Source organism: Drosophila arizonae, chromosome X, assembly GCF_054131065.1.
Source record: "Drosophila arizonae isolate 15081-1271.41 chromosome X, UAZ_ARI_1.0, whole genome shotgun sequence".
In the NCBI taxonomy this organism is placed as follows: Eukaryota; Metazoa; Arthropoda; class Insecta; order Diptera; family Drosophilidae; genus Drosophila; species Drosophila arizonae.
In genome coordinates this window covers 17,563,809-17,590,382 of record NC_142927.1, presented here as the reverse complement: position 1 = coordinate 17,590,382, position 26,574 = coordinate 17,563,809, and the positions used below count along the sequence as shown (strand labels likewise).

At 38.3% G+C, this 26,574-nt stretch overlaps 1 protein-coding gene across 1 annotated transcript in view; it reads right to left on the bottom strand.

Moving 5' to 3' along the window:
- Positions 1 to 4,516: 4,516 nt before the first annotated feature.
- LOC108619767 (uncharacterized) overlaps positions 4,517 to 26,574 on the bottom strand; it is a 114,911-nt gene continuing 92,853 nt past the window's right edge. The window contains exons 3-7 of the mRNA XM_089474645.1: positions 24,971 to 26,055; positions 19,337 to 19,784; positions 18,881 to 19,188; positions 6,436 to 7,452; positions 4,517 to 6,355 (exon numbers count right to left, since the gene is read on the bottom strand). Coding sequence (XP_089330771.1) covers positions 6,497 to 7,452; positions 18,881 to 19,188; positions 19,337 to 19,784; positions 24,971 to 26,012 — 2,754 coding nt within the window. The 5' untranslated portion in view covers positions 26,013 to 26,055 and the 3' untranslated portion in view covers positions 4,517 to 6,355; positions 6,436 to 6,496. The remainder of the gene's footprint in view (positions 6,356 to 6,435; positions 7,453 to 18,880; positions 19,189 to 19,336; positions 19,785 to 24,970; positions 26,056 to 26,574) is intronic.

Sequence of the window (26,574 nt, the reverse complement as noted above, 5' to 3'; positions counted from 1 at the left end):
GGCAATCTTTTACGTCACCACATTGTACCGTGCAGGCAGACAGCGACAAATGTGGAGATCAACACAGATCACTTACTCAACCCCAAAACGTGAACGCAAACCGAAATGTTTAAATGGCATTTTCCTAAACTATACACACACACAACACACCTACAAATACTCATGCACGTATAGACACACACATATATACATATGTACATACATATATGTGTTTGTTTGTATAATCATGTGATACCAAAAATAAAGAAAAATGTGAAAATCAAATAACAGCGACTGCGACAAGGCACTAAAAAGTCACAAGCAAAAGTGGAGCAATAAAGCAAATAGTCGAAACAGAAACAGCCAAAAAAAAAATAGTGTGTGCATACACTCACACAAAAGCACACAGTTGCATAGCTATATGCATGTGTGTGTGCGCGGCAACAGCTTGTCCATTTCTAATAGGTTGTATTTGCAATTTACAGCAAGAGTAAATCTATGCAAATAGCTACAAGCAAACGCAAAGGCAAAAGCTAAATCAAAAACAAAAACAATACAAATACAATAGCAACAGCAAACAAACAATCAAAAGATACGCACAAAAAATGTCTCGAGACGCCGCCTGTATTAAATTTCAATGAAAATGAAAACAGAATGCAGGAGAAAAGCTTTTCTACACACATGCATGCATGCATACATATATATATATATATATGCATATATATGTATATAAGCTTTCATACATATTTATATATGCAAATACATACATACATATGTACATACATTCAGTAAGAACCCAATCAGCACTGGACCATCGAATGTCAAATACCCTATATACATACATACATATGTATGGATGTGTATATATATGTATGTACATATGCATTTATGCAAGGGGCTATACCCACATACATACATATTTACATACATACATATGTACATAATTAATTTAAATAGGTCATGGATGGATAAATAAATAAGTTATTTTTGTTTGTAAAATAAATTTACTTCCCATATTAAAGCATGTAAAAATGGTCATGTTCCTTGCATAGAGAGTTTAATATGTGTGCGCAAACACGTGCATGCCTGTGCGCGTCAGTCACTCACACACACACTCACTGCTTATAAAAGTTGAGACGTAGGTAATATACTACTGCTACTAGCGCGCACATCAAACAGAGATGAAAAAGCAATACAGAAATTAGGCAAGCAAAACCAAAATTGTAAAAACAATCTTAGCGCAGTTAGCGATGTCGGGTAAACAGAATAGAGAGAGCATAGCCAGACAGAGAGAGAGAGAAAGCGTTCCAAAATCGTTGACAAGCTTTAGAAGCAGCTTGAACGATGCACAGTGTCGCGAGTTTCTTGTACAATCGACTTGTGAAGGGTTGGCGATCACAATTGTTATGACAATCGATATGAGTATTTGTACTCTTTATAAAATTTCGTTGTTTTTTTTTTTTTTTTTTTTTTTTTTTTTTTTTTTTATAAAATTCATAAATAGTATTACAGCCTATGAAATTTTGTTTTGTTTGTTTATTTTTATTTATTTTTTTCATGCACAGCTTTAGCAGTTTGTTAACCACTGTAAATCGAGCTACATATGTTTGTTTGTGAGAATCGGCGACTCGGTGAGGTCGTGTTGTCGATGTCGTGTTTTGTTTTTTGTTGTTGCTGTCGCTGTGTCTGGTTTGGTTGAGCGAAGGGCGTGTGTTGGGCGACGGACAGTGGGTGCACACTTTAAATTTGTTTGCATTAAATACATGTGTTAATGCACAGACGCACACACATGCACATGCCAACATTCATACATACGTATATTGTATATATGCATGTATGTATGTAGATGCATTTGTGAGAGAACGAATAAGTGTGTAAAAATAGGCAAAACAAAAATTGCCGCAATTTAATTTTTTTTTTCTATTTTTATTTTCAAACCGATTTTTGTTACCGACTCCAATTGTCGTTTTAAAGCAGTTTTCACTTGTTATTCGTTTTATGTGTGTTCTTTTAGTTTACTCTGTCATCGATCTTCGTTGGCATTTGTTTTTGTTTGTGCTATGGAGTTTGATATTGAATTTTGCTCATTGCTGAGACGAGCAAGTGTTCCAGGTATTGACCATGATATCGACGTCGTCGTCGTTGATGCTTTTGTTCTTTTTGTTTTCTTTTCATCTAACCAGCTAAATAGTTGAATAACAAATGTACAAGTGATTAATAAAAAGCAATAAAATAAAGCAACAGCGTACAAAACGACAACAATGCAAACAAATACACACTAATACAATACACAGCCATAAGGCACAAACGTTTGGTCTCTCACTCTCTGTCTCTCTGTTTCTCTGCCTTGCTCTCGTTCTTAGACGCTCTTAAGCGTTCAATTGCTCTTTCATGGTTTGCGCTCTTGCGGCATCGCAATGTCAACAGACGCAAAAAAAAACGATCCCGTTTACATTAGCTATGCTCAGCGCGGTATTTTGTTTAGAGTGCTTAGCTTGATTGATTTATTCTAACAATAGTAATTAATTTTTTTACTATGTGTAATAGTACATTATCTTTTTAGTAATCTAAATGTGACATTCGTTACATATACATATATACACACACATATGAATATATGTGTACATTCTTACAACTCTATCAAACTGTTGCTTACAAACAAAGCTATGAAAATCCGTTTAAAATTATTTGGTGGTTGTTGTTGTTGTCTCTTTTTTGTATTTGGCGACGTGCTGCCTCAATTAGTGCGCATTTCGCATGTGAGAGAGCTGCACGCAACAACAAAACACACGCACACTATTCTTTTAGTCTTCTGTATATATATATATATGTGTGTGTGTGTGTGTGTGTGCGCTCGTATGCCGGTGGATCATGAGAGAGCCAGGCAATGGCTGGGGAAGAGAGGTCATGCGTATATACATATGTACATACTTACTGTGTGTGTGCGTTGTGTAAGAACAAGCAGCAGAAGTGATATATGTACATATGTACATATGTATGTATATCTGTATGTTGGTATATATGTATATATAAGTATATATTTTTTTGTATATCTGTATTTACGCATTTTTTCAGCATGATATGTGTGTATTTTTGTTGTTGTTGTTTTTAAATACAAGTTTGTTGTGCGTACAAACATGCAAAATAAAAAAAAACAATACAATGTATGTATGTAATTACGCACATGTATAAATATGCATGGTTGGATATGTATGTACATATGTAGGTATGTACATATGTATCTATTTAAGTAAGTATGTATGTGTATGCGTAAGGCCAGCCACTTTTCGGCAGCGACTGCAACGAACAGCACTGCGCCGATTATCTATGGATGTACATATGTATGTATGTACATATGTATGTATGTACATATGTATGTACATGCAAACATACAATTGTATGCAATGCATATGTAAATATATGTAGATATATACATATACATATGTATGTACGTACATACATCTCATATCAACTAAAGAAATTTCCCAACTTCTTTATTTTTCTGTAGAGATTCTTGAAATAATTTGTAAATATTTTGCTTGCAGCGCATGTAATATATGTATGTACTTACATACATACATAAATATATGCATGCTCGGGCATTTACATATGTATGTAGTTAAAAAAAAAAAAAAACGAAATCGCTTTGCTTATCACAAATTTGTAATGGAAAACGAAATCGTACACAAAGTGAAAAAACAGCAACAACAAAAACCAAGAAACGAAATTGAATAAACAAATCGCCAGCACTCACATATTAATGATAATTTGCTGAAGGTTAAATTGTTAATAACAAATCGATGGCGTCGTTTGTTTGGCCTGCCGGGCCAACTGGAAACTGGAGTGTGAACGCTTTTAGCTCGATCCGACTCATAACTGTTGCTAAACAGCGTTAATAACAAATTCACACACCTGTTTATATTCAATTAGTCGGGCAAACATTCGAGCCATGCCAAAAATCGTTCCCATTTTTTTTGAATTGCGCGCCACAGCACGTGCTGCAATTCTTGGCCACATTATGACAGAGAGCGTTGAGTTATTGGTTTGGCCAACTAGCATACATAGATGGCGCCAACTGATCGTCAGTTGGCGCCAGAGCTGCAATATAATAGAAACAAATTACTAAGAATATAATCTGTTGAATATATTGTCTGTTTATATGGTAGGCTGTGTTGAACATGAACTAAAGATGGCGCTAGCACAACACGCATCGTTTGTGCATGGCCTTCAATAGGGCAAACAAGAGATGGCGCCAATACAACGGAACAGTGTCTATACATGGTCTTCAATAAAACGGACAAGAGATGGCGCTAACAAAATAAATGAAGTGTCTCTGCATCAGTTGCAATAGATGGCGCCAGGAAATACTATGCGTATGCTTATGAAATACAAATAAATAGTTATACAAAAATGTTGGAAATTCAATAAAATGAAAACATATAAAAATTTGAAGTGAATAATTTGTAGTGCTAATACAGGAAATCAACTTGATTAAACACTGTTGTAAAAAATCAGAACACGTCAGCACTTCAACATCTTTACTTATTTAAGTTTTATTTATGCATTGTTTTTCGGTTTTGTTTTTGGTTTTTGTTTTGTTTTAAATATACAATTGGGTACATTCAAACATGCATTCAATTTACAAAGTTATCGAGTTTTAAACGTTATTTAAGTTTTATGAATTTAAATTCATTGATAATAATATGCATATTTTTTCTCTTATTTTTTGATGTCTTCTTGTTTTTTTTTTTGGGGAGTTTTATGTTAGCTTTTACATTTACAATACAAAAAAAAAAAAAAAAAAAAAAAAAAAGACAACAACATTTATCTATATTTATATATAATATATATATCGCATAGTTTTGCTAATTTTTTTTTTTATTTTTTTTTTTAGAATATATTATTATTTTTTTTGTGTTGTTTTTATTTCATTTTATTCATTTAGTTTTTTTTTTTTTTTTGGCTTTTCTGTTTAGTGGTTTTGGTATTAGTAGTATTACCTATGTAAGCTTGACTTTACGTATAAAATGTTGGATGTTTATGCTTTAAGGGCATTTCTATGCAAGTTGAAAGATCTTACACGATTTTTTATTTATTAATCATATGTATGCATATAAATATATTTATAGGGTATATAAATATATCTTAGTATTTTTGTTCTTTTCGATTTTTCTTCAAGTTTGATGTGGCGCTTTCAGAGAAGAAGTATACATACATGCATCAGTGTACATACGTACAATATACACATATACAAATACATAACGACATACATTGATGTGCATACATACAGAGCTTTTCATAAATACATCAATTTCCATTTTGTCTGTATAGAAAAAAAAAAACACATTTACCAGGCGCAGGCGCAGCCAACTTAACGCCGACTCTACAGTCACGTTGCGCAGTGCTGCCAGACCGGCCGAAGGACATAAGTTGAAGAAGTCAAAGCTCAAGCTGAAGAAGAAGCCGACATCTACAGCTGGCAAAAGGAAAGATTTCACGAATTTCATTGCATAAACATCGCGTTCAAAGTGCTCCTATAAATATTGATTTATATTTTCTATTTTTTGTTTTTTTTTTTTTTTTTTTGGTAGTTATTTGATTTTGTTTTTGCTCTTCTTCTGGTTCACTACATTGACTAATTACGGTATGTAGCACACCTAGTGGCTGCTCTCTATTCAGTTTACTGTGCTTACATGCTACGGAAATGTTTACGTCTCAGCTCGTCACGTGCCGTCTCGCTCTAGCTAAGGCTAAAACTACTGCTGTCTCGCTCGCTTTCACGCCTGCACAAGCAGCTCGCTGGCTAGCTTGCTCTTTCATTATCTATCTTTCCTTCTCTCCTACTCGTTCTCTCTCTCTCTCTCTCTCCCTCTCTATCTTTCGTATATACAGTGATAGTCAAACTTAGGGCTAGGCATTTGGTTTTCTTATTTCTCTTTTTTGTTATTTATCCGGGCATGGCCCACACGAACACTCACACACACACTCTCTCACACACTCTCTCACACACACATACTAGACAAAAAAAAAACTCGTTAGTATTGGTAATTGTACACATTAAACTGACTTGGCTAAGGACTAAGAACTAAACCTAAACGCTAATCTCGGCCTGGGCGCGCCCTCTAGACGCGCTCCACTTGCGTCTCCGTGTGGACGGCCTGCAGCTCGAGCTCCGTTTCCTCGGCCAGCGTGTAGACGCCGGGCTTGATCTGTCCGTCGAGCAGCGGGCTGCTGAGCGTGTTGTCCGTTTGGTTCGCATAGACGGGCGCCGGCTGGGCCTGGGCCAGGCCCAGGCGCGAGCCGTTCGGGTCCATGGTCAGAATGGGCACCAGCTCGTGGTTCACATAATCCTTCAGCACCAGCGAAGTGGGCGTGTCTGCAAGCGAACAACAAGAGGGGGATCATTCATCAGTATGAGGATTGCTCGAAAGCTGCTCGAGATTCAATGGAGCTGACCTGTCACCAGTGTCTCCTCGGTGGGATTGCGCTGATAGAGATGGCCGCGCTTCTCATAGTGTCAGGAGGCGGGCATATAGTACTGATTGCCATCCTCGTGCGAGACATCCAGCAGGGAGCCGGCGGCGCCGCCAGCTGCGGCGTTGCCAGCCTTCTTGAACTCGACCACGATGCGTATGCGATGGACGATTTCCTCGTGGATGACATTGAAGCACATCGCCGTCAGCGTCATGCCGGACATGATGTACACCGAGCAGAACCAGGTGGTGGCATTCGAGTCGCGTCGCAGTCCGGGCAGCATGTCGCCAAAGCCAATGGTCGAGAGGCTCATGAAGCAGAAGTAGATGCCGTCGATAATGGGCCAGTTCTCCAGCCGGTAGAGCACCGCCGCCCCGAACACTATGTAGATGATCATCATGGAGAAGCAGAGCAGAATGGGTGCCAGGATGCTCAGGCCGTGCATTGAGCCGCGCGACTCGCTGGCGCTCAGCGAATCGATGTCCGTGCCGCTTGTGCCGCCGCCGCCGCCGCCGGGGGGCGGTGCTGCGGGCATGCCCAGACCCGGTATGCCAGTGGGTGTGCCGCCAGTGGAGGTGGCAGCAACACCAACGCCACCCCCACCGCCAGCTCCGCCCCCGGCGCCACCTACTCCGCCGCTGCCGCCGCCGCCGCCGCCGCCGCCTCCTGGTGGCGGTTGCTTCTCGGGCGTGGCATGGTAAACGTCGCGCACATAGTACGGCTCCTGCATGACGGCCTGCTGCTTGCGTAGCTCCTCCTGCTGGCGCTTGCGCTTCATCCGACGCTCCTTCTCGGCCATGCGCTTCTCGTCGTAGCAGCAGTAGCCGCAGTTGGAGCACAGGCAGCAGCACAGCGCCTTCGAGAACACCTCGCGCGCCACCTTGGCCAGGATGCTGCCGGTGCTGCTCAGGTAGACGAGCGTCAGGGGGATGCCAAAAAAGGCATACGCCACCGTCACGATCCTGCCGAGCGCTGTGCGAGGTGCGATGTTGCCATAGCCTGCAGAATGAGAGAGGAGAGGAGATTAGACAGTGCGAGAGATAAAGCGAGAGAGAGAGAGAGAGACAGGGAGAGAGAGGGAGAGGCTTTGAGAGCGAGTTAAGGTGTGACTCTTAGAGACTCTGAGAGACAGAATGAAGGAGAGCGATTGAGAGCAATAGCTGAAACAGAAAGAGACGGAAGATTTGATGTAAAAGAGAAAAGGAAGGAAATAACAATACAAAAGTGAGTAAAGAGAGAAAGAAATAGAGTTATATGAGAGGAAATCTCAAATATAGAGAGAGAAACGGGGAGAGAGAGAAAGAGAGAGAGAGATAGAGATAGAGAGAGAGAGAGGGAAAGACAAAATATATGATGTATATAAAGAGAGATAGAGAGCGACATAGACAAATAGATGAGTTAATAGAGGCATACAGAGGGCAACTGATGGAAAGACAGTATGACAGATAGAAAGGGAAAAAGAGAAAAATATAGTGAGAAACAGAGGAAATAGACAAATCGAGAGGGAGAGAGAGAATGAGAGGGATAAAAATACCAAAGAAAGGATAACGAGAGAGAGATGAATGAAAAGGCTCTGGACGAAAGAAAGAAAATCCACTTGAGAGCGAGACAGAGATAGAAAACGAGAGTGGGAGAGATGGAAAAAGAGAAGTTATCAAATGAAAATAATGAAATGAAAGAAGTAGAAAGAAAAGGCGATGAAAATTAAGAGAAAGCGCAGTACAGTTACAGAGATGAACATGAAAATGGCAAATAAGTTGAGAGAGAGCATAAGAACTAGCTTGATATAATGTAGGTATATAGATATATCAATATAATATTAAGCACAAGTCCAGCTTTTGCTTAAATAAAGTTTTAAATATTTTTTGGGGCTTTTTGAGACCAAATAGATATTCTTCTGTTTCAAGATATACATATGTGTATATATTTAAAAGACTGTCTAGAGAAATCATATTTCATGCGCTCGTATTAAATATAAAATCTATTTCTTCCCTTCCCAAATTTCCACAAACTTTTGTTTGACTCAATGAGATTGAGTCAGTTCCCGTTCTTCTGTGGGATGTTCTCACATCGTCATTATTCTAATTGGAATGTGTGCAGTCGACATCTGATTGGATCGTATCATCAGTCATGTGCCATACGCCATGTCGTATATCTGAGGAAATCTCCCTCTCCCTCTCCCTCTCCCTCTCCCTCTCCCTCTCCCTCTCCCTCTCCCTCTACCCCTCCCTCTCCCTCTCCCAACTCTCTGAATCTGTTGCAGAAATAATGAAGCGGGCGGGGCAATAAAAGTGCCTAACAAGCTACAGCAGGTAGACCGCAAATGAATGTAGTATGTGGTTGTTGTTGATGGGCGTGGCAGGCACACACACACACACACATTGCTGTCGTCGTCTTCGTCAGGTGTCTCATGCATAAATTGAAAATTTCTTAATTTTATTGTTGGCGCTTGATGTATTTTTATGCATGTCGCTGCGAGGCAATACGCCCGATGGGCGCCGAGGGAGCTGGTGGGTGTGGCCGTGGGGGAGTTTCAATGTTTTATTGCCGTGACAGTGAGTGCTTGCTGTTTTATGAAGGCAGCGGCCGCCGGACACTAAGACAGACCACTGAGCATAGAGCGTGGAGCACTCAACGCAAATAAATTGAATTAATATGAAATCAGATGAGGCAAGTCGAGTGCCGACACGATACGGCCAATCGGAATAGAGCCAAAGACTTTGCATTGCTGCAGGGGACTCAATCACATACACACACACACACACACACACACACACACTCACACACTCACACACGCACAGCATGTAATTGCGTTGACAGCAAATTTAAATGAAATCCTCCGCCTGCCCCAAAAATCTTTAGCTCTGGCAAAAATGTCAAAGTGTCAGAAAGTAGACGATGCACAGTGGGGCAAATGGAAGATAAAGTGCCAAAAATGTAAATTATGATACAAACAGTTCGCCAAGTGGATGGAGAATTGAATAATAAAAAATTAAATTCAAATATTACAAATTTAAAAATGCAAATAATTAATATAATAAAAATATTTAAAATTTTATAAAAGAAAAATATATAAATAACTTTAATAATAAAAACACAAAGAAGCAAAGTTGTATATTTTGATACAAACATTTGGCCAAAAATATAAATATACAAAATTATATAAAATATATATACATATATATAAATAAAATAATAATAATAAAGGCAAAAATATACGTACATTTAATGAAAATATTTGAAAATAATATATATTATAAATATATGAAAATAAAAAAAAAACATTAAATAAATAATATAAATCACAAAATAATTAAAAAAAAAAAAAAAAAAAAAAATTGTATAAAATAAAAATAAAAGGCAATTCTACGAAATATATAAAAAAAAAGAAAGTGTTTATCAAAAAAAAAAAAAAAAAAAATGTATTTATAAAAAAAAAAAAAATAAATAAATAAAAAAAACAAAAAAAATATATATGTATATCAAATTTAACAAAAAATATTATAAATAATAATAATAATATAAATATTTACACTAAAATCATTTCCAGCAACAAAATTAATTATGTGCAATATAAAAAAACATAAAAAGAGACCAAACCCTTATTGTTCGCCTTTGACAGGCAACTATGGGGCAATCTGAAAAATAATTCTCCCATGGCTATAAACAAATTGAAAACCTGAAAAATTAACTTCAATTTTAAAATTTTACATTGCAAAATGTGGTAAGGCCCCACTGTATGCCGCACACACACTCACGCATACGCTCATACGCACACCCCTACACACATATTGGTGAGCTGAGTTTGGGGCTAATAATATTGGCATTGACCCGAAACCAAAAGCCGTTGCGCTGTAAAACTCAGCTGGCGCGCTGTCAATTTGTTGGCCAAGACGAAAGCAAATGGGGCTAGGGGGAGGGGAGGGGGGTAGGGTGCTGGGGTGCGTGTTAGACTGAAACTGATTGAAGCATCTACATATTTTATTGAAAGATATTGAACGATTTCAATATTTAGAGCGTTTATTGTGGGGCATGTGGGGCGTGTGGGGTGTGTGGGGCGTGTGTGACAGCGGGTTGCCCAGTTAAATGCATTATTCGAGTCGATGTGAATTTGATGCGTTTAACATGGTAAACTTACAAATATAAGGAAATATACATACATATATACATACATATATACATATATATATATATATATATATATATACATATATATACATATATATATGTATGTACATCTATATACTTTCGATTGCTAAACAAAGTTTGCAAGTTCCTCGACATTTTGTTTATGGAAATGCATGAGTTAAGCGTCTTTGGGCAAGTTTCTTTTGCAAGTTTCTTAAAGTTTTCCGAGTTTTCACAGTTTTTATAGTTTATTCGAAAAGTTGATTAGAGTTATTAATCCTTAGTATTTCATTCTAATTAGCATTGGCAATTAGTTGGGGTTCGCTAGTCAAACATTCAAAGCAGAACCACTTAGAGAATTCATTTAAAAACAAATACACAAGTCTAATCAGAAACTTATCATTTGCTCATTGACGTTCTGATTGGAATATCTAGAGTGGAATTAGAGGCCAACGCACTTGGTATGCAATAGCGTAGATGGGCGTGGTTTGAAAGGCAACTGCAATCGAAAATGTTTACAATTTTTTTGGGGGAAAAAAATGTATTCGTTTACCTAACAAAAATATAAACTTTTATCTGAATACATAATGTATTTAAAATAAGAAATTAAAAAATCATATAAATATATGTTTATAATTTTTTATTTTTAAATAAATGTAAAAATATGTAAAAGTAACTTTATTCAAAAATGAATTAAAGAAAAATAGAATGTATAAATAAAAATAAATAAATTAAATTCAATAAAATTATGAATATTGCTTTGTAAAATAGTAGAAAATATAAAATAAATAAAAATATATTTACTTCAGTTTTAAATAAATTACAAAATACATATATGCAAATTATACATAACTAAAAAATTAAAAAAAAAAAAAAAATAATAATAATAATAACAAATAAAAGTTGAAAAAAATAAATAAATAAAATGGGCTTATTTAATAAAATTATGAAAATTGCTTTGTAAAATGATAGGAAAGTAAAATAAAAATTTATTTGTTTAATTTTTTTTCATTCCTGTAATTCTTTTCTAATAAATAAATTAAATAAAACAAGTAAGAAAGCGAGACTGCTCGACTAGGAGATACCCTGAACCCTCCAAGCTGATATTCTAATCATTCTGCACTTCTTTTATGCACACATACATACACATGCATCCACACGCACGCATAAGCCTGCGCTCTGCTAACTGCGCAGTAAGCAGCGACTGCGCTTGGGCTGCGCTGCAGTGTGGGCAATATTATGAGAATTTATTTGTTAAATAATTTCTTTTGTAGACATACGATCTTAATGAAACTTTTAGAGCGTAATCATATGGTGCATATGTGTGTATATTCCAAAGCCCAAGTCTCTAGTATTTGAAATACGCTTTTTACAAAAGTGATGGTGAGGGGGTGAATTTAAGGGTATGGGGTTAATTTTAAGAAAAACCGAAATTGTATAAATTGCATATAAGCATACATTAAAAATTTGGAGACTCTAGCAATAAGGGTGTAGAAGATATAATTTTATAACTGGTTTTCGATAAGGTTTTTTATCGATAAAAAAAGATCGGGATGAGTTATCGATTTTTAATGATAAACTTGATATGCGCGCTGTAATTACGGACATTTAAAAAAAAAATTGAAGTCTCTAGCTCTTATATCTTCTGAAATCGACGCGTTCATACATACGGACGGACGGACGGACGGACGGACGGACGGACGGACGGACGGACAGACAGACGGACAGGGCCAAATCGACTCAGCTCGTCGCCCTGATCAAGAATATATATACTTTGTGGGGTCTGCCACGCCTCCTTCTGCCTGTTACATACTTTTAACAAAACCATTATACCCTGATTTCCCATTTTCAATGGGTTCAGGGTATAAAAATTTGAAAGTGTTATTTATATAAAGTACTAAACAAAATACCACACTTTCTTAATAAGGAGTGCAAACAAAATATGTTCACCTACTCAAAGTATAATTAACTTGATGCTTTCACATCAAATCTAAGTATAGCTCCCCATATTTATTTGTATAAAATGTAATAGCTCCGATAATCCACTTCGGAGCAGAGCTCGGCCTGCCTCAGAGCCATTCATAAGGCGCACAATTACATAGAGTGCTGATATCGATGTTTTGCTTAAGCATCGAAGGACTCGCATAAAGCAGGATATGCCGAGGCATAAAAGTCAATTCCCAGCAAGGAGCAAAATGGTAAACGACATGAGGGAGAAGGGAATGAAGCAGAAGCGGAGCAGAGAAGAAGAGAAGAGAAGAGAAGAGAAGAAGAGCACCCGCGCTAGATGCGCAATTGATGATAGTGAGTGCTGTGAAAATGGAAAATGAAATTTAAAATTATTTTGCAACTAAATTACTTGTCTTATTGCCGTCCAGGGATTGCCGGAGTTGGCTATTTATTGTGGCCCAGTCGAAGGCAGAGCGAGCCGGGCGACCGAGCCGGAGTCAGGGCGAATGCCAAATCGGGACAGAGTCAGAGCAAACCGCCTATAAATTCCCATTTATGCCCAAGACAATCATAGCGAGATGTACACACACACACACGCACACTCGTTTACATATAAAGTGTGTACTATATACCGAATGTGTGTGTGTGTGTTTATTATAGGAACTGTGAAATGTGCCCAGGCTGGAGCTGGCAATGGAAGCGTGGACGCTGCAGCACGCACGATCCTTGCACGAAATTGCGGGAGTGGAATGACGATGAAATGAACTGTTACTGGAACTGTGACTTGACGGTGACTTAAAGAGTGATATGTGGGATTGTGTATGTTACTCTGTGAAAGCATATACACATAGGCATAGGAGAAAAGAAATGTCATATGTATGTAATATATGTAGAAGATATATGATATATGTGAATAAAGTATGTTTCATAGATACTGATATATGAGATATATATAACACTATCAATTATATATATAGATCATATTTGCATCGAATTTATAAAAAATATGCGATATACGTTTGTAAGAGATATATGTATGTATATATGGCATATGAAAGGTATGTAGATAATATATGTGATATACATATGTATGGAATATAGAAGATATAGTGGAATCGGGCTATAACGACTCCGCTTATAGCGCCCGTAGGGTTATTGGCACGAGATTTTCGGTCCTCAGACAAACTTATATGGGCAAACATATAAATATGATTATAGCGCCTTTCGGGCATGGTTATAACGGGGTTCTACTGTATTTGTGATATATGCAAGTGATTTATATGATATACGAAAAATGTGTCATTTACATATGTATAAGATATATGCGATATATGTAACTGAATTATATGACATACGATATATGTAAATGACTTATATGAAAAATGAAATGATTTTGTATAATATATGAATGTTTGATGGTAGATGTGATATTTGTATAAAATATATTTGATATACATATGTGTGAAGTATATGATATAAGGGATATATGTATAATGCTTATATGATATACTATGCCTTATACGTATGAATAGAATGTATACAATATACATATGTAATATATGTAACTGAAACATATGAAATAGGCTTAGACTAATGCATATGTAGTATGTAATGTATTATGTAGTATAAGTAATGTAGTTGATACGAGAAATGCCTTTTATATATACAGGAACTAAAAACACTCAATTTCTTTGTCAGAACTTTTGAGAGAATTAAGCAAACTCAAATGCCAAGGTCGACTCATTTCCCAGCGAAACAATGCGAAGCCCTCACATCTCTGCTCATTGAGCACTCTAAAGATCCCTGAATTATTTCCTTGTGCTTTGTCCTAAAAATAAATGCCGGAAGTGGCTGTAGAAGCCTTTGAACAGCTCCTTTTGCAGGTTTTCACTACAGAGCGGTGAAGGCGCTTTAGAAATTGATTCCAGTGAAAGCCAAAGTTTATTGACTTCTGAAGCTGAATATTTCCAGAAACAATAATGAAATTTTCATGATTATTTTACTATGTTTTCATTGTGGAAAACAGAAAACTTTTGCCGACTGTGTAATACACTCATCTCAGCAGCTTGAAAGTTGAATTTGATTAGAAATCAGCTTGAATAATCCTGAGAGTTAAATAAGGTTAAATAAGCTAATCCTTAAGGAATTAGAAATACAAAAAATATGTTTTAAGTATTTTAGAAGATATTAAGCCGAATAATAATAAAAAAAAGTTAAATATTAGTATTAAAATAAAAAAAAATAAAAAAGATTTCAGTTCTCGTTTAGTAAAATAATTTTTAAATAAATATTACGAATATTAAAAAAATCGTATGACAAATATTTAATAGGTAAAAACGATTCTCATTTATATTAAAACATGTAAAAAAGCATACTAATTTTTTTTTTCAATATTCGAATATTTAATTTAAATATAATTAAAAATTTTAGCGCCTATTTATGTAGGTATACTCTGAAAATAATGTGAAAAATGAAAAAGTATTCAAAGTTATTCAGAGTTATTAATGTAAGTAATACAGTACTAGAATTTGCCAAATACATATATTTAAAAACTAAATAAGAATGCAAGAAATGATTAAATTTATGATTATGTTTGTGAAAGCAAAATAAAAAATTTTTTTTTTTATTCTTATAAAGTAAAAAAAAAAAAAAAAAGAAAATACTCTTAGATATTAAAATAAATAAGCTAATCCATAAGGAATTAATTAATTATTATGGAGTTGCAAATTGTATTCTCAGAGAATTATATAAGGATTATCTAAAATACAGATATTATAAAATAACTGTTAAGGTATCGGCATAAGCCTGACCAAGTGAATGAACTTTTCAAAAGAAAATTCGCAAAATTCTGTACCCAAAGCAGCTTAAGGCCTGTATAAACAATATTCCATTAAAACCACTCAGGTGAGCCAATTGCCTCACATCGCTCGTAATTAGACTTTAAGGCGCTTCAATGTCCGTATGCTAAATGTTGTTTATAGTAATCAAAATTTCATTGGCATTTCGTGAGCAAAACAAATGTGAAAGTGAAGCCAAAGGACGAGCCATCTCTAGGCGTTACACGCAGTCCCTCTGTGCGTGTGTGTGTGTGTGTGTGTGTGTGTGTGACTGAGGCCCAGTAGTGCATTGGAGCAGTGTCTTAGTCGAGGGCTGGCCAATAATAATAATCATATTGTTGGGTGCTCACAGTTGTTGTTGTTGTTGCTGTTCTTATTGTTGTTTGTTTGTTTGTTGTTTTTTGTTGTCCTGTGTTTTTTATTTTTTTTTATTTTTGTAGGCGTTCGCCCAAGAACAATGTGCCTGGGCCATGGCGTCCATTGAAAGCCGCAAAACAATAATAATAATAATAATAAGCCGCCTGGCAAGCAGGAAGCCATGTTAATACAAATGTCCCAGTAGCTGAAGCAGCCTCTGCTGACTAACGCAATTGCAAACTGACAATGCGACCCGAAATTCCCCCCCCCCCCCCCCCCCCCCCTCGCCACACTCACACTCACTCTCTCTCTCACTCTCTCTCACTCTCTCTGTATGTCTTTTGAGTATTTTATGCAGTGGGCGGCATTTGGGGATTGGGTCTGGGATTGGGATTGGGATTGGGATTGAGATTGGGACTGGGACTGGGACTGGGATTGGGGCCGTGTTGGGGCGTATTTGCTTGTCGGCCCTTTGCATGAACTGCCAAGATCAGCACAAAATTTTTGCAAATTTTATTTTATAGCATTTTCACAAGTGGAAAGTCATGTCTATGCCTATCTCGCTCGCTCGCTCACTCACATTCGCTGTCACCGTCTAGCTGTCCCTGTCAGTAAGTGTGTGTGCGTGTGTGTGTGTGTTTTGGCCATTCGGGCTAAGCAAATAGCTTCGTTTGTTGTTTTGCTCTATCAATATTTGACTTTCGGCTTGTTTTTTGTGGGTGAACCTACGAAATTACCGAGCAACAATAACAACAACAACAATGACAACAACAGCAGCAACAGAAGACAAAAATTACAACAAAAAAACGAAAAATAAAAAGCGCAAACGCCAGCACTTGACAGTCCCTGGGAAGTCGAACAACTGCAAAACTCTGTCCCAGCCAAGGCAGCTCACACACACACACACACGCACACAGCTTAAATTGAGGTAAGTGTGTGTGTGTGTGAGTGAGCGCCTTGACAATGCCAATTGAAAGATATTCTTCTCACATGAGCACACAAATGACAGATGAGCATCTCCGATAAGCCACACGCACACATACACACACACACACACACACTGTAAGTCTAACAGGATTCGTCGAAATTGTTCAGCGTTCAAACTTTTACAGCTATGGAATTTGCAACATTTTACCTTGATATTCACATCTACAGATGAAAATCTATGCATTTGTATATATATATATGCATGTACATACTTTCCCACATCTAAATCTGAAAATCGCATCTCGTATGATTGGCAACATTTTCTCAATTCTCAATGCTTTTTAATTGTTCAGCTTTGGAGTTTCTCTTGATAGATTCAGATTAAAGATTCTGAATCATATTTTAGTAGCTGTTACTAAAGAATTATTGAGACACAATTTTCTTCTTATTGTTGGAAGGTTTTTGTTTGATTTTTGTTTACTTTCTTATCTTATGGTTTAATTATGTTTCTCTCTACGTTTCCTCCAACACTTCCAACAAATCTGAATCTTTAGTTTCACATTTCTATAAGCTATGCTTTGCAGGTCCTCTAACTATTGTTCTTCCTATGCTCTCCATTCAGCTAGTCTCAATATATATTTTTCATAGCTCGCTTTCTTTCTCCTTTTATTCCATGCTCTGCTCTATTTTAGAATTCTCGTGATAGTTATTGCCGGACTACGCCAGCCAGCCTCTTCAATATAATCTTTATGGCTCTAATGCTGTTACTCGTTAAGTTCCTTCATGCTTAGCTTTCTGCTAATCTTACTGTTTCGCTTCTCACTATGTTTTGCTCATTTATGCTTCACACTATGTTTTTCACTATTAATAATATACTATAGTACTTCACTTAAAGCTTTTCTCTATGCTTCTCACTGAACTTTATATAAGTTTTCACTATGTTTTGCCCTTTGCTTTTCAAGCTATAATTATTTGTCGTTCTGCTTCTCCCTGCGCTTCTCGCATATCGCTGTTTTTACCCTTAAGAGTATATCGTTATGATCCCACTTCTCACTATGATAGGCTTTAAAGCATGCTTCTCACTGAAGTTCTCGCTAAGCTTCGCTCTAATGCTTCCAGTCTTTCCTTTCACATGTCCTTCTTTCTATTTTTCTTACATTGTTTCCAATATGCATTCAGCTAAGTTGCTCGCAATGCTTCTCTTTGCGCTTCTCACTCAATGGGCTTTAACTACTACGCAGTTCACAAGATCGCTCAACTAGCACTTTCTCTCTCTACTCTCGCTCTCGCTCTACTCTCTCTCTCTCTCTTTCTCCCTTTCTCTCTCTACTCTCGCCTTACTCTCTCTCTTTCTCTCTTTTTTTCTCTCTCTCTCTCTCTCTCTCTCTCTTGGACTTTCTCTCTCTCCCTGTCTACTCTCGCTCTACTCTTTCTCTCTATCTCTCTTTCTCTATCTCTCTCTTTCTCTCTCTTTCTCTCTCTACTCTCGCACTACTCTTTCTCTGTCTCTCTCTCTACTCTCGGTCTGCTCTCTTCCTCTCTCTCTACTCTTTTTCTCTATCTCTCTCTTTCTCTTTCTGTCTCTACTCTACTCTACTACTTTTTCTCTCTCTCTCTCTACTCTCGGTCTACTCTCTTTCTCTCTCTCTACTCTCTTTCTCTCTCTCTTTCTCTACTCTCCGTCTCTCTCTCTCTCTCTCTTTCTCTACTCTCCCTCTCTCTCTCTCTCTCTCTCTCTTTAAATTTCTCTCCTCATATTGCTGCACACTTCTCCTGCTTCCCGCTTCCACGCTTCTCACTTTGCAATGCATTTTATTGTTTGGACTTTTGCATTTGGTTAATTAAACTGGCATATTGAGGCTCAGGAGTTCATGCGGTCAGCTCATCGATCCATTGTGGTTTGCAGTCTGGCTGCTGTGGCCGTGTCAAAAGGTGCATGGGCCGTGAACCCTATTGCGGCGCTATCTAAAATCAAGTGCACGAAGTTCACTTGATGTTCTCGCCACTGAAGTAAAGCAAATTTCCGTTTGGTGGAACATAAAATTTATGGCCCACGGCCAGGGCGTAATGGCACAATGCAGCCCAGCTCATCGCCCAGCCACACATGGCGCCGTCTCTCTCTCACTCGCTCTCTCACTTTTGCTCTCTTCTTTGCTGGCTGTTACTCTGTCATGGATGGTGCTAAGCACTGGTCTGGTCTGGTCTGGTCTGGTCTGGTGGGCACTTACCAATTGTGGTCAAAACGGTCAGCGAATACAAAAACGCTTTGGCGAAATTCCATTCATGCGGTGGTCCACCCACGCCGCCACCGCCGCCGCCGCCACCAAGGCGATGATGATGAAAGTGTGTGTGAAGGAGCACAGCTTCTGTGGCTGGATTGTTGGCCGAACCAGCTGAGCCACCGCCACTCCCGGCAGCAGCACCACCAGCCGAATGTCCGGCAGCCACATCGTCGTGTGATAATTGCAGCATAACATCCTCGTTCAGTCTCTTGATTAATTGGTCTTGAAACTTGGCAATTTCAAGTGCGGCTAATCTGTGAGTGAGAGAAAGAGAAAGAGAGAGAGAGAGTGAGACAGAAATGAAGAGAGTGTACATGTATGAGTGTATGTGTAGCAATAAGCAAGTAGTGTGAAACAGGAATAGTGAGTGTGTGAGTGTGTGTGGTGTAAGGTGCTGCTTACTTTGTCCAGTTCTCCTTGTAGAGTATGTTGAGAGACACGGTTATGTCCCAGATATTCTCAATGGTGCGCTGCCGTACATCATAAGTATCCGGCGATAAGGCAAACTGCGTCTGCCCCCCATCCATGTCGTTGTCATCCAATCCATAAACAAAGTCATTCGATGCCTGACCATACGCGCCACGCTCGACGCCATGGCTCAGATCCTGTCCCTGTCCCTGTCCCAGGGCAACTGCAGCGGCCACCGTGTCATTGTCCGAGTGTATTCCAGGCTGCTGCTGTTGTTGTTGTTGTTGTTGCTGTTGCTGTGTCGTCTGCGGCGACCTTTGCTGCTGATAGATGCCGTTGCCATTCCCATTGGTGTTGCTGTTGCGCTTGGTGGATGCCAGCGTATGCTGTTGATGCAGCAGCGCCGAGTCCTCGTTCTCGATGGTTAGGAATATAAAGGAGCCTGCAAACAAGACCAGCAAACGGCATTAGACTCATGAGACTGCACACACACACACACACAGACAGCAGAGTGTTAGCCTCCGAAATAAGCAACGGCAACTCATTTGTATTGTCTGCATTGTCCGGATTGCTTGGATGCAGTTGGGGCTCGTCGACTCTGGCCAAACCGGCCACGAGTCGTGCCCGGGCCCATCATCAGCTCTTAAATAGCCCAATTTTATGGACCAGCCAGTCTCACTGCGATTGTTGCGAGTGTTGCTTAAATTTCAGCCCACTCAACTGCCCACAATCTCTGTCAATTGCAATTGACCAAAATTTACCAAGAATTCGACCCAAATTCAATTCTCTGGCTAAGCCCACACAATAATTTCGTAAGAATTTATTTCACTCATCACAGAATGTAGCTTTTAAATAGTTATTATTACAGTTATAAATTGTTGCAATACTAGGTTTTTGATATGGATATTTTACTTTGACTGAGCAAATAATTTGTTTTTTTTTTTCCTTTCATTACTATTATTTTTTCAATCAATATGCATTTTCGTAAAATATTTATTCATAGAAAATAAGGATGACTTTTGCCATATTAATATTTGCTGCTGTGATATTGCTTCATCCTTGTTTTAATTTGCATAAATATTAAAAACGAATACTTCTTCAATTTAAATTGCAATTGACTATTGCTGGCTGCTCGGTTGAATATACATTTTTTGCTTTTCACTTGCCTCGCTTATTGTTGTCAGTCTTGGTAACTGATAATAGATACGTTAAGTTCAGTTCGGCTTCTCCAATTTATTAGTCTTACTTAGACGACTTTTTAAGTTATTCGTTTATGTATCTAATCCTTACTTTTCTTGGGTCTATGTGTTTTCTCTCTCTTCACTTCCCCTAATGCTTATTACTATTCACTTAGCTTCTTACTTCTGCATTATCTTCCTGCTGAGCTCTTTCTATTTTTCCCTCTATTTCATCTGTTTCTGTCTCCTACAGTTCCTCTGTTTCCCATTCTCTCTGTTTCACTTCACCTCTCTCTCTCTCCCCCTCTCAGTTTCCCAACCTTTTCTCTCTCCATCTCACTCTCACCATCTTTTTCCCTCTCTCTTTCTCTGTCCTTCTCCTTAACTTCTTGTATATACTCATCCCTAACTGTGCCCCTCCCTCTATTTATACCTCTCTCTCCCTCTTATACTAATTCAGTATCCATATTGCTCTCTCTCTGTCTCTCTCGCTCTCACTCCTTATATCTCATATAGCTACAGCTATCAAATGGACTTCCAGCCTGACATCAAAATCTTTCAAATTAAGTTGAATTCATCAAAACATTGACATTTTTAAGATATTTACCCCCTCGTCGGGTTAGGCCCCCAGGAATTCGGGTCCATTAAATCAAGGGGAAAACAAAGGGCAACGGGTCGCAGCTTCTACAGCTAGTTGACATGACGAATAGTCAGTGGCCAGTGCACAGTGTAAAGCTCAACATTTGCTGCATAAATTCCGAGGCTAAAGCCTTGTCACTCACATAATGTCTATGCTGATCAACCAATGCTCACAGACACACACATGCACACTCTCGCCTGGGCAAACATGTGTTGCTGGAGCGGCATTTGTCAAGTTTGTGAAAAAGTTTTTCAGCTACACTCGCCGCCCGCCGAAACTTTAACAGAATTTTTCTTCTCCATTTTTTTTTTTTTTTTGGGCTCTGCAAATGATATTATGAGGGGTATGATGAGTCGATGTCGTCGACAAAAGCCAACACATGTCAAAGTTAAAAATAATACATGAGCCTGTGTGGCAGCAGGACTGTGAATTGGCGGCTGGACAGGGAGAAGCGACAGCAGCAGCAGAGAGCAGCAGCAGCAGCAACACAAAAGAAGCAATTGTTGTTGCTGTTGTGCTTGGCCAACTTGAAACTTTTGTTGAAGCGTTAAAATGCACGCAAAATGGAGTACATACTAGCACATATGCATAAACACGCACACCCACACACACACACACATGCACACATGCACACACACACACACTGGAGGCTGTCAAACGGGTGTGTGCTGACGTCACAAACTCACGCACCGGAGCCTAGAGAAAGTTAAATAATTGTTTGTGTCATTTGATGATTTCCTTTAACAAGGCAACACGGCTAACTTTTTGCGCAGCTGTCACATACAGCCGTACACACATGTTCACACACACGCACGCACGCTAGTTGGAGATGAGCTACAGCGCGACTTTGAACAACGTCTTTCTCTATGAATATAAAAAGGAGTGTAAGGAGCAAAACCCTAAAGCATTTTTGGCAATATTTCCATTAGGCTTAAATTTTGAAAATTATTTTATATTTTTACACAATTTTATTAGTTTATTTTTTTTAAATTATTTTTTTTTTATTTTATTTTATTTTTTATTTTCATTAGGCTTAAAATTTGAAAATTACCTTATATTTTAAGGATACAATATTAATGAAGTTTACTTTTATTTATTTTTATTAAATTAAATTAAATAAATCTTATAGCAATTATAAAAAAATGTATATACAAATTTATAATAAATTAAACAAGTTTCCATCGTGCTTAAAATTAGCAAATTATTTTATTTTCAGAATATAAAATTATTGTATAAATAATTATATAAATATATAAATTTACAAATTTAAGTAAACCAGTTTTTATAATTAAATATTCATTTTTTTTTGTTTAATCAAATATTTAATATGCAAAACTTGAGTTGAAAAGAAAAGAAAAGAAAAAAAAAAATAAAATAAAAATAAATAAAAATAAAAATAAAAAATATAAGAAATAAATAAAACTAGACGTATAATTGCATTATGGCTTTATTTTAAAGTTCTTAAGATTTTTCTTACAAAAAAAAAAAAAATTAAAATATAGTATAATATATTATTAATCAAAATATAGCCATAAATATATATATATAAATATATAATAAAAATATAAAGAAATAAATACCACATAATAAAAAAAAGTAAACACATTTTATTTTTGTTAATCAAATTTGCATCAGTCTAAATTTTATTCTACATAAATGAAAAAAAAAAAAAAAAATAATAATAATCCAGGCTACAAATAAAATTTAAGTTTTATTACTATAAAACTTTTTAGATTGTTAATCTTTTCAGTGGCTGTGGTATACATCATAGTATGTCGTAAAATATGGGTTGAAAAATAAGAATTTCCATCGATATGTAATTTATAGGTTACCAATAAAAGTCACTTAAAGTAGAGCTTAACTAGAAAACTTATTGTTTATAAAACAGATAGCAGCACATTAAAATATTATGTCTTGCTCAAATAGCCATCTCATAGACTGACCTCGTTCTACGTTCACTCGCTGGGCAGAGTCAAGTTCACCTGTTACGTTCACAGACTTTGACGCTAAGCCGTGACAGTTCACATAGATAAGTTGCTGGCATCTCTGATGGCCCCTTCGATTTGTTTAAAGTATTTGATGTAGAGCGCATGTGTCGGCTGCCTTTTGCATGCTGACTATTTTGTCACTTTGTCTCGCAGCCTGTCACTTCCGTGGCCGACATGTTCGCACAGCCGTCTTTGGTTTCTAATGCGAGTACACATGGCTGGCGACACGGCAGCAACATGACAGCGATGCCAATGTATGGGATGATAATGCCAAACGCACACACGCACACAAACACAGAGACACTCACATACACAATCGCATAATTGTCAGCCGGATAAGTTCTCGAGTTTTTGGCCTTGCGGCAAAACTCGCGGCCGACGCCATTTTGCCGTTTTCTTTCCATTTCGCATGCGGCTGGCGAAATGATTAATTAAATTTATCACATCCTCGTTGCTGGCGCTGTTGTTGTTAATTTAAATGTCGAAATTGTGACAAGACACATTAGGTATCTGTTGTTACAGCGAGCTCTTCATCTATTTGTCTATCTCTATCTCTAGCTGTGTCTCTCCATCTCCATCTCCATCTCCATCTCCATCCGTATCTGTATCTGTATCTGACGCAGAGTAGCCGCAAAAAGTCAACGGCTCGAGAGGAAAATGTTGCGTTAATTAGTCAACATAACGAAAACTCTCAAGGACTAAACAGCAATGCGACAACCAAATGTTTATACAACTGTTAGTCTCGCTGTTATACCATATATGTATCTATCCATACACACATACATACATATATGTACACTTATATGTATGTGTCTATATGTCGAGCTATAATTAATCTAGCGAAATGCCACAGTTGCTGTCCAAATTTAATGAGCGGCTTGACTCGAGCCCCTAAATGCCAGCGGCACATTGCAAATGAGCTCGGCTCAGCCAAATCTATCTTAATTGGCCTTCGATTAGGGGACTCAACCATAAATTCTATTAGTTTCCATTCAATTTCATATTCATATCGAGCTACTTCGATTCATCTACTCGAAAAGTTCCGCAAATTTAATGGATTTGGATCCACCTTTTATAATATTTATTTTATTTATTTTTCTCCTAAGTAATATTAATCTGACATTAGGCACTTAGACACATATATATCTAAATATTTTATATTTTATTTAGTAGAATCCGGCTATAACGGCGCTCGAGGAACCGTCGTTATACCCGGAAGACGTTATAACCGTATAAATTTGCTTACATAACTTTGTCTGGAGCCCAGAATTTTCGTTGCAATAACCGTACGAACGCCTTAAACGGAGTCGTTATAACCGGATTGTACTGTATTTTATAAGATTCAAAACTGGAGTAGTTATTTGTTCAGCTAGTTTTGATTTACTTCAACGATGAATCGAAATAAATTTTACATATCGAAAATACTGGAAGAGTGGCAAATTGGAATGAACTATATCTTCCGCTGTCGCTGGTGTTCCAAAATGAAACGCCCTTATCTGGCACTCTTACCAAAAAAGAATCAACTGTTTTTAGAAAGCCATTGTGTACTACGCAATGTTTACATATGTAGATAACTTTCGATCAACGTGCACTAACCGCATACTATTTAACAATAATATTAGAGGAGGAGCGTTGCATAGAAGTATGAGAATCGCAAAGAAGAGCAGTGTTGAAATGAATTTTCATTGAAGTTGCAGAGTTGCCTCACTTGCAGCGAGAGCCCATTCAGCAGCTCCATCAAATGTTGCGATGAACAAAAATTCTTGTTTGCCTTTCGCTCAGCTCAGGTGTGATTGGGAAATTCAAGCGCCTATAGACTTACCGAGCAACGTGTAGGCCAGCAGCAGCATGCAGATGCCCAAATTGGTGAGCAGAGCGGACCAAACCGTTTGAGCCGTTTGTTTGCGTTTCTTGGATTTGGTGGCATAGCCGGGCGGCGCTTTGGCCTCCGATGCACTGGGCCCCGAGCCGAAGCAGGCGCACCAGCCCTGGCGTCGGGCGCGCTGCTGCGACTGCCCAGCGGAGGCCGCCGACGGCGGCTCTTTGCGTGTCGGCGCCGTATTTGCCACCAGCTGGAGGGGCAGCAGCTTGGCATTGCTTTTGAGTGTGCCGCAATTGCTGTTAATGGAGCTGCTGGCGCTGTTGGCCAGGTTGGGCCCCGGGGCCGGTGGCAGCAGCTCGGTTACATAGCCGATGGTCGATGGTGTTGGGTATTTAAGTATGCCGGCTGGCTGCGTTTGTTGCGATGGCGGCGGCGGCGGCGGTTGTTGCTGCTGCTGATGTTGCTGCTGCTGTTGCTGTTGCTGCTGATGTTGCTGTTGTGTTGCTACTTCAATGTCCTCCAGCGTTGGCATCGGCAACAGCTGCGTCGGCAACTGGGTCTGCAGCTGGGGCGGCGTCGTCAGCGACATGGTCGTCAGGGAGAGGGGCATCATTGTTGTTGGGGGCGTTGGCTGCTGCGTCGGCTGCTGCGTAGGCTGCGAGAGCAGCGTTGACGGCGTCGTAGTCGGGTTCGTCATCGTAATTGGGATTAATTTGGAAGGGGTGGGCGTTTGGATCAAAGGGGAAGTTGAAGATGTCGATGCTGGGATCGGGTTCATCGTCGTCGTCGTCTTGAATGTGCTTGTTGAAGGCGGCGTGGACAGCAGCAGCGGCAATGTCGGCGTGCCGGCCCCGACGCTGGATAAGTTGGAGAGTACGCCAAAAGAACCGTAACTGCTGGTCGACGTAGGCGGGATGCCGCCATAGCCCAGACTCCCCGCTGCCCCATAGCTGTCTCTCTCCCCGCTGTAGTCGCCGCATGTAACTCTCTGCGACGCAGGCGGCGGCCCAGATGGCATCTGCATTGTTTGGTCCGAATTCATCTTGCATTTGTGGTGCTGGTATTTGCGCCTGGCGTTCGGTTACCTACAATCGATACAAGTTCATAAATATATTAAAAATACATCATATATAACATAAATATATCATATCATATACATATTCAATATATAATCAAAAATACAATTTTTGTTTTTTATCGAAATTTTGATGCAACATCTATTGAAATTATCTCTAGAGTTACAAATCCATAGTGATACCATTTGGTATATTTTAGCATATGATCAGCAAAATTGAGCAAATTTAGCTGTTGAGGTCACTACAATTTGCCTGACTATGTTTGTCTTATTTTTTTGATATAAAAAAAAAAAAAAAAAATAATTATAATCAAGTGTCGTTTTTATACCCTGAACCCATTTTCAATGGGAAATCAGGGTATAATGGTTTTGTTGAAATGTATGTAACAGGCAGAAGGAAGCGTGGCAGACCCCACAAAGTATATATATTCTTGATCAGGGCGACGAGCTGAGTTGATTTGGCCCTGTCCGTCTGTCTGTCCGTCTGTCCGTCTGTCCGTCCGTCCGTCTGTCCGTCTGTCCGTCTGTC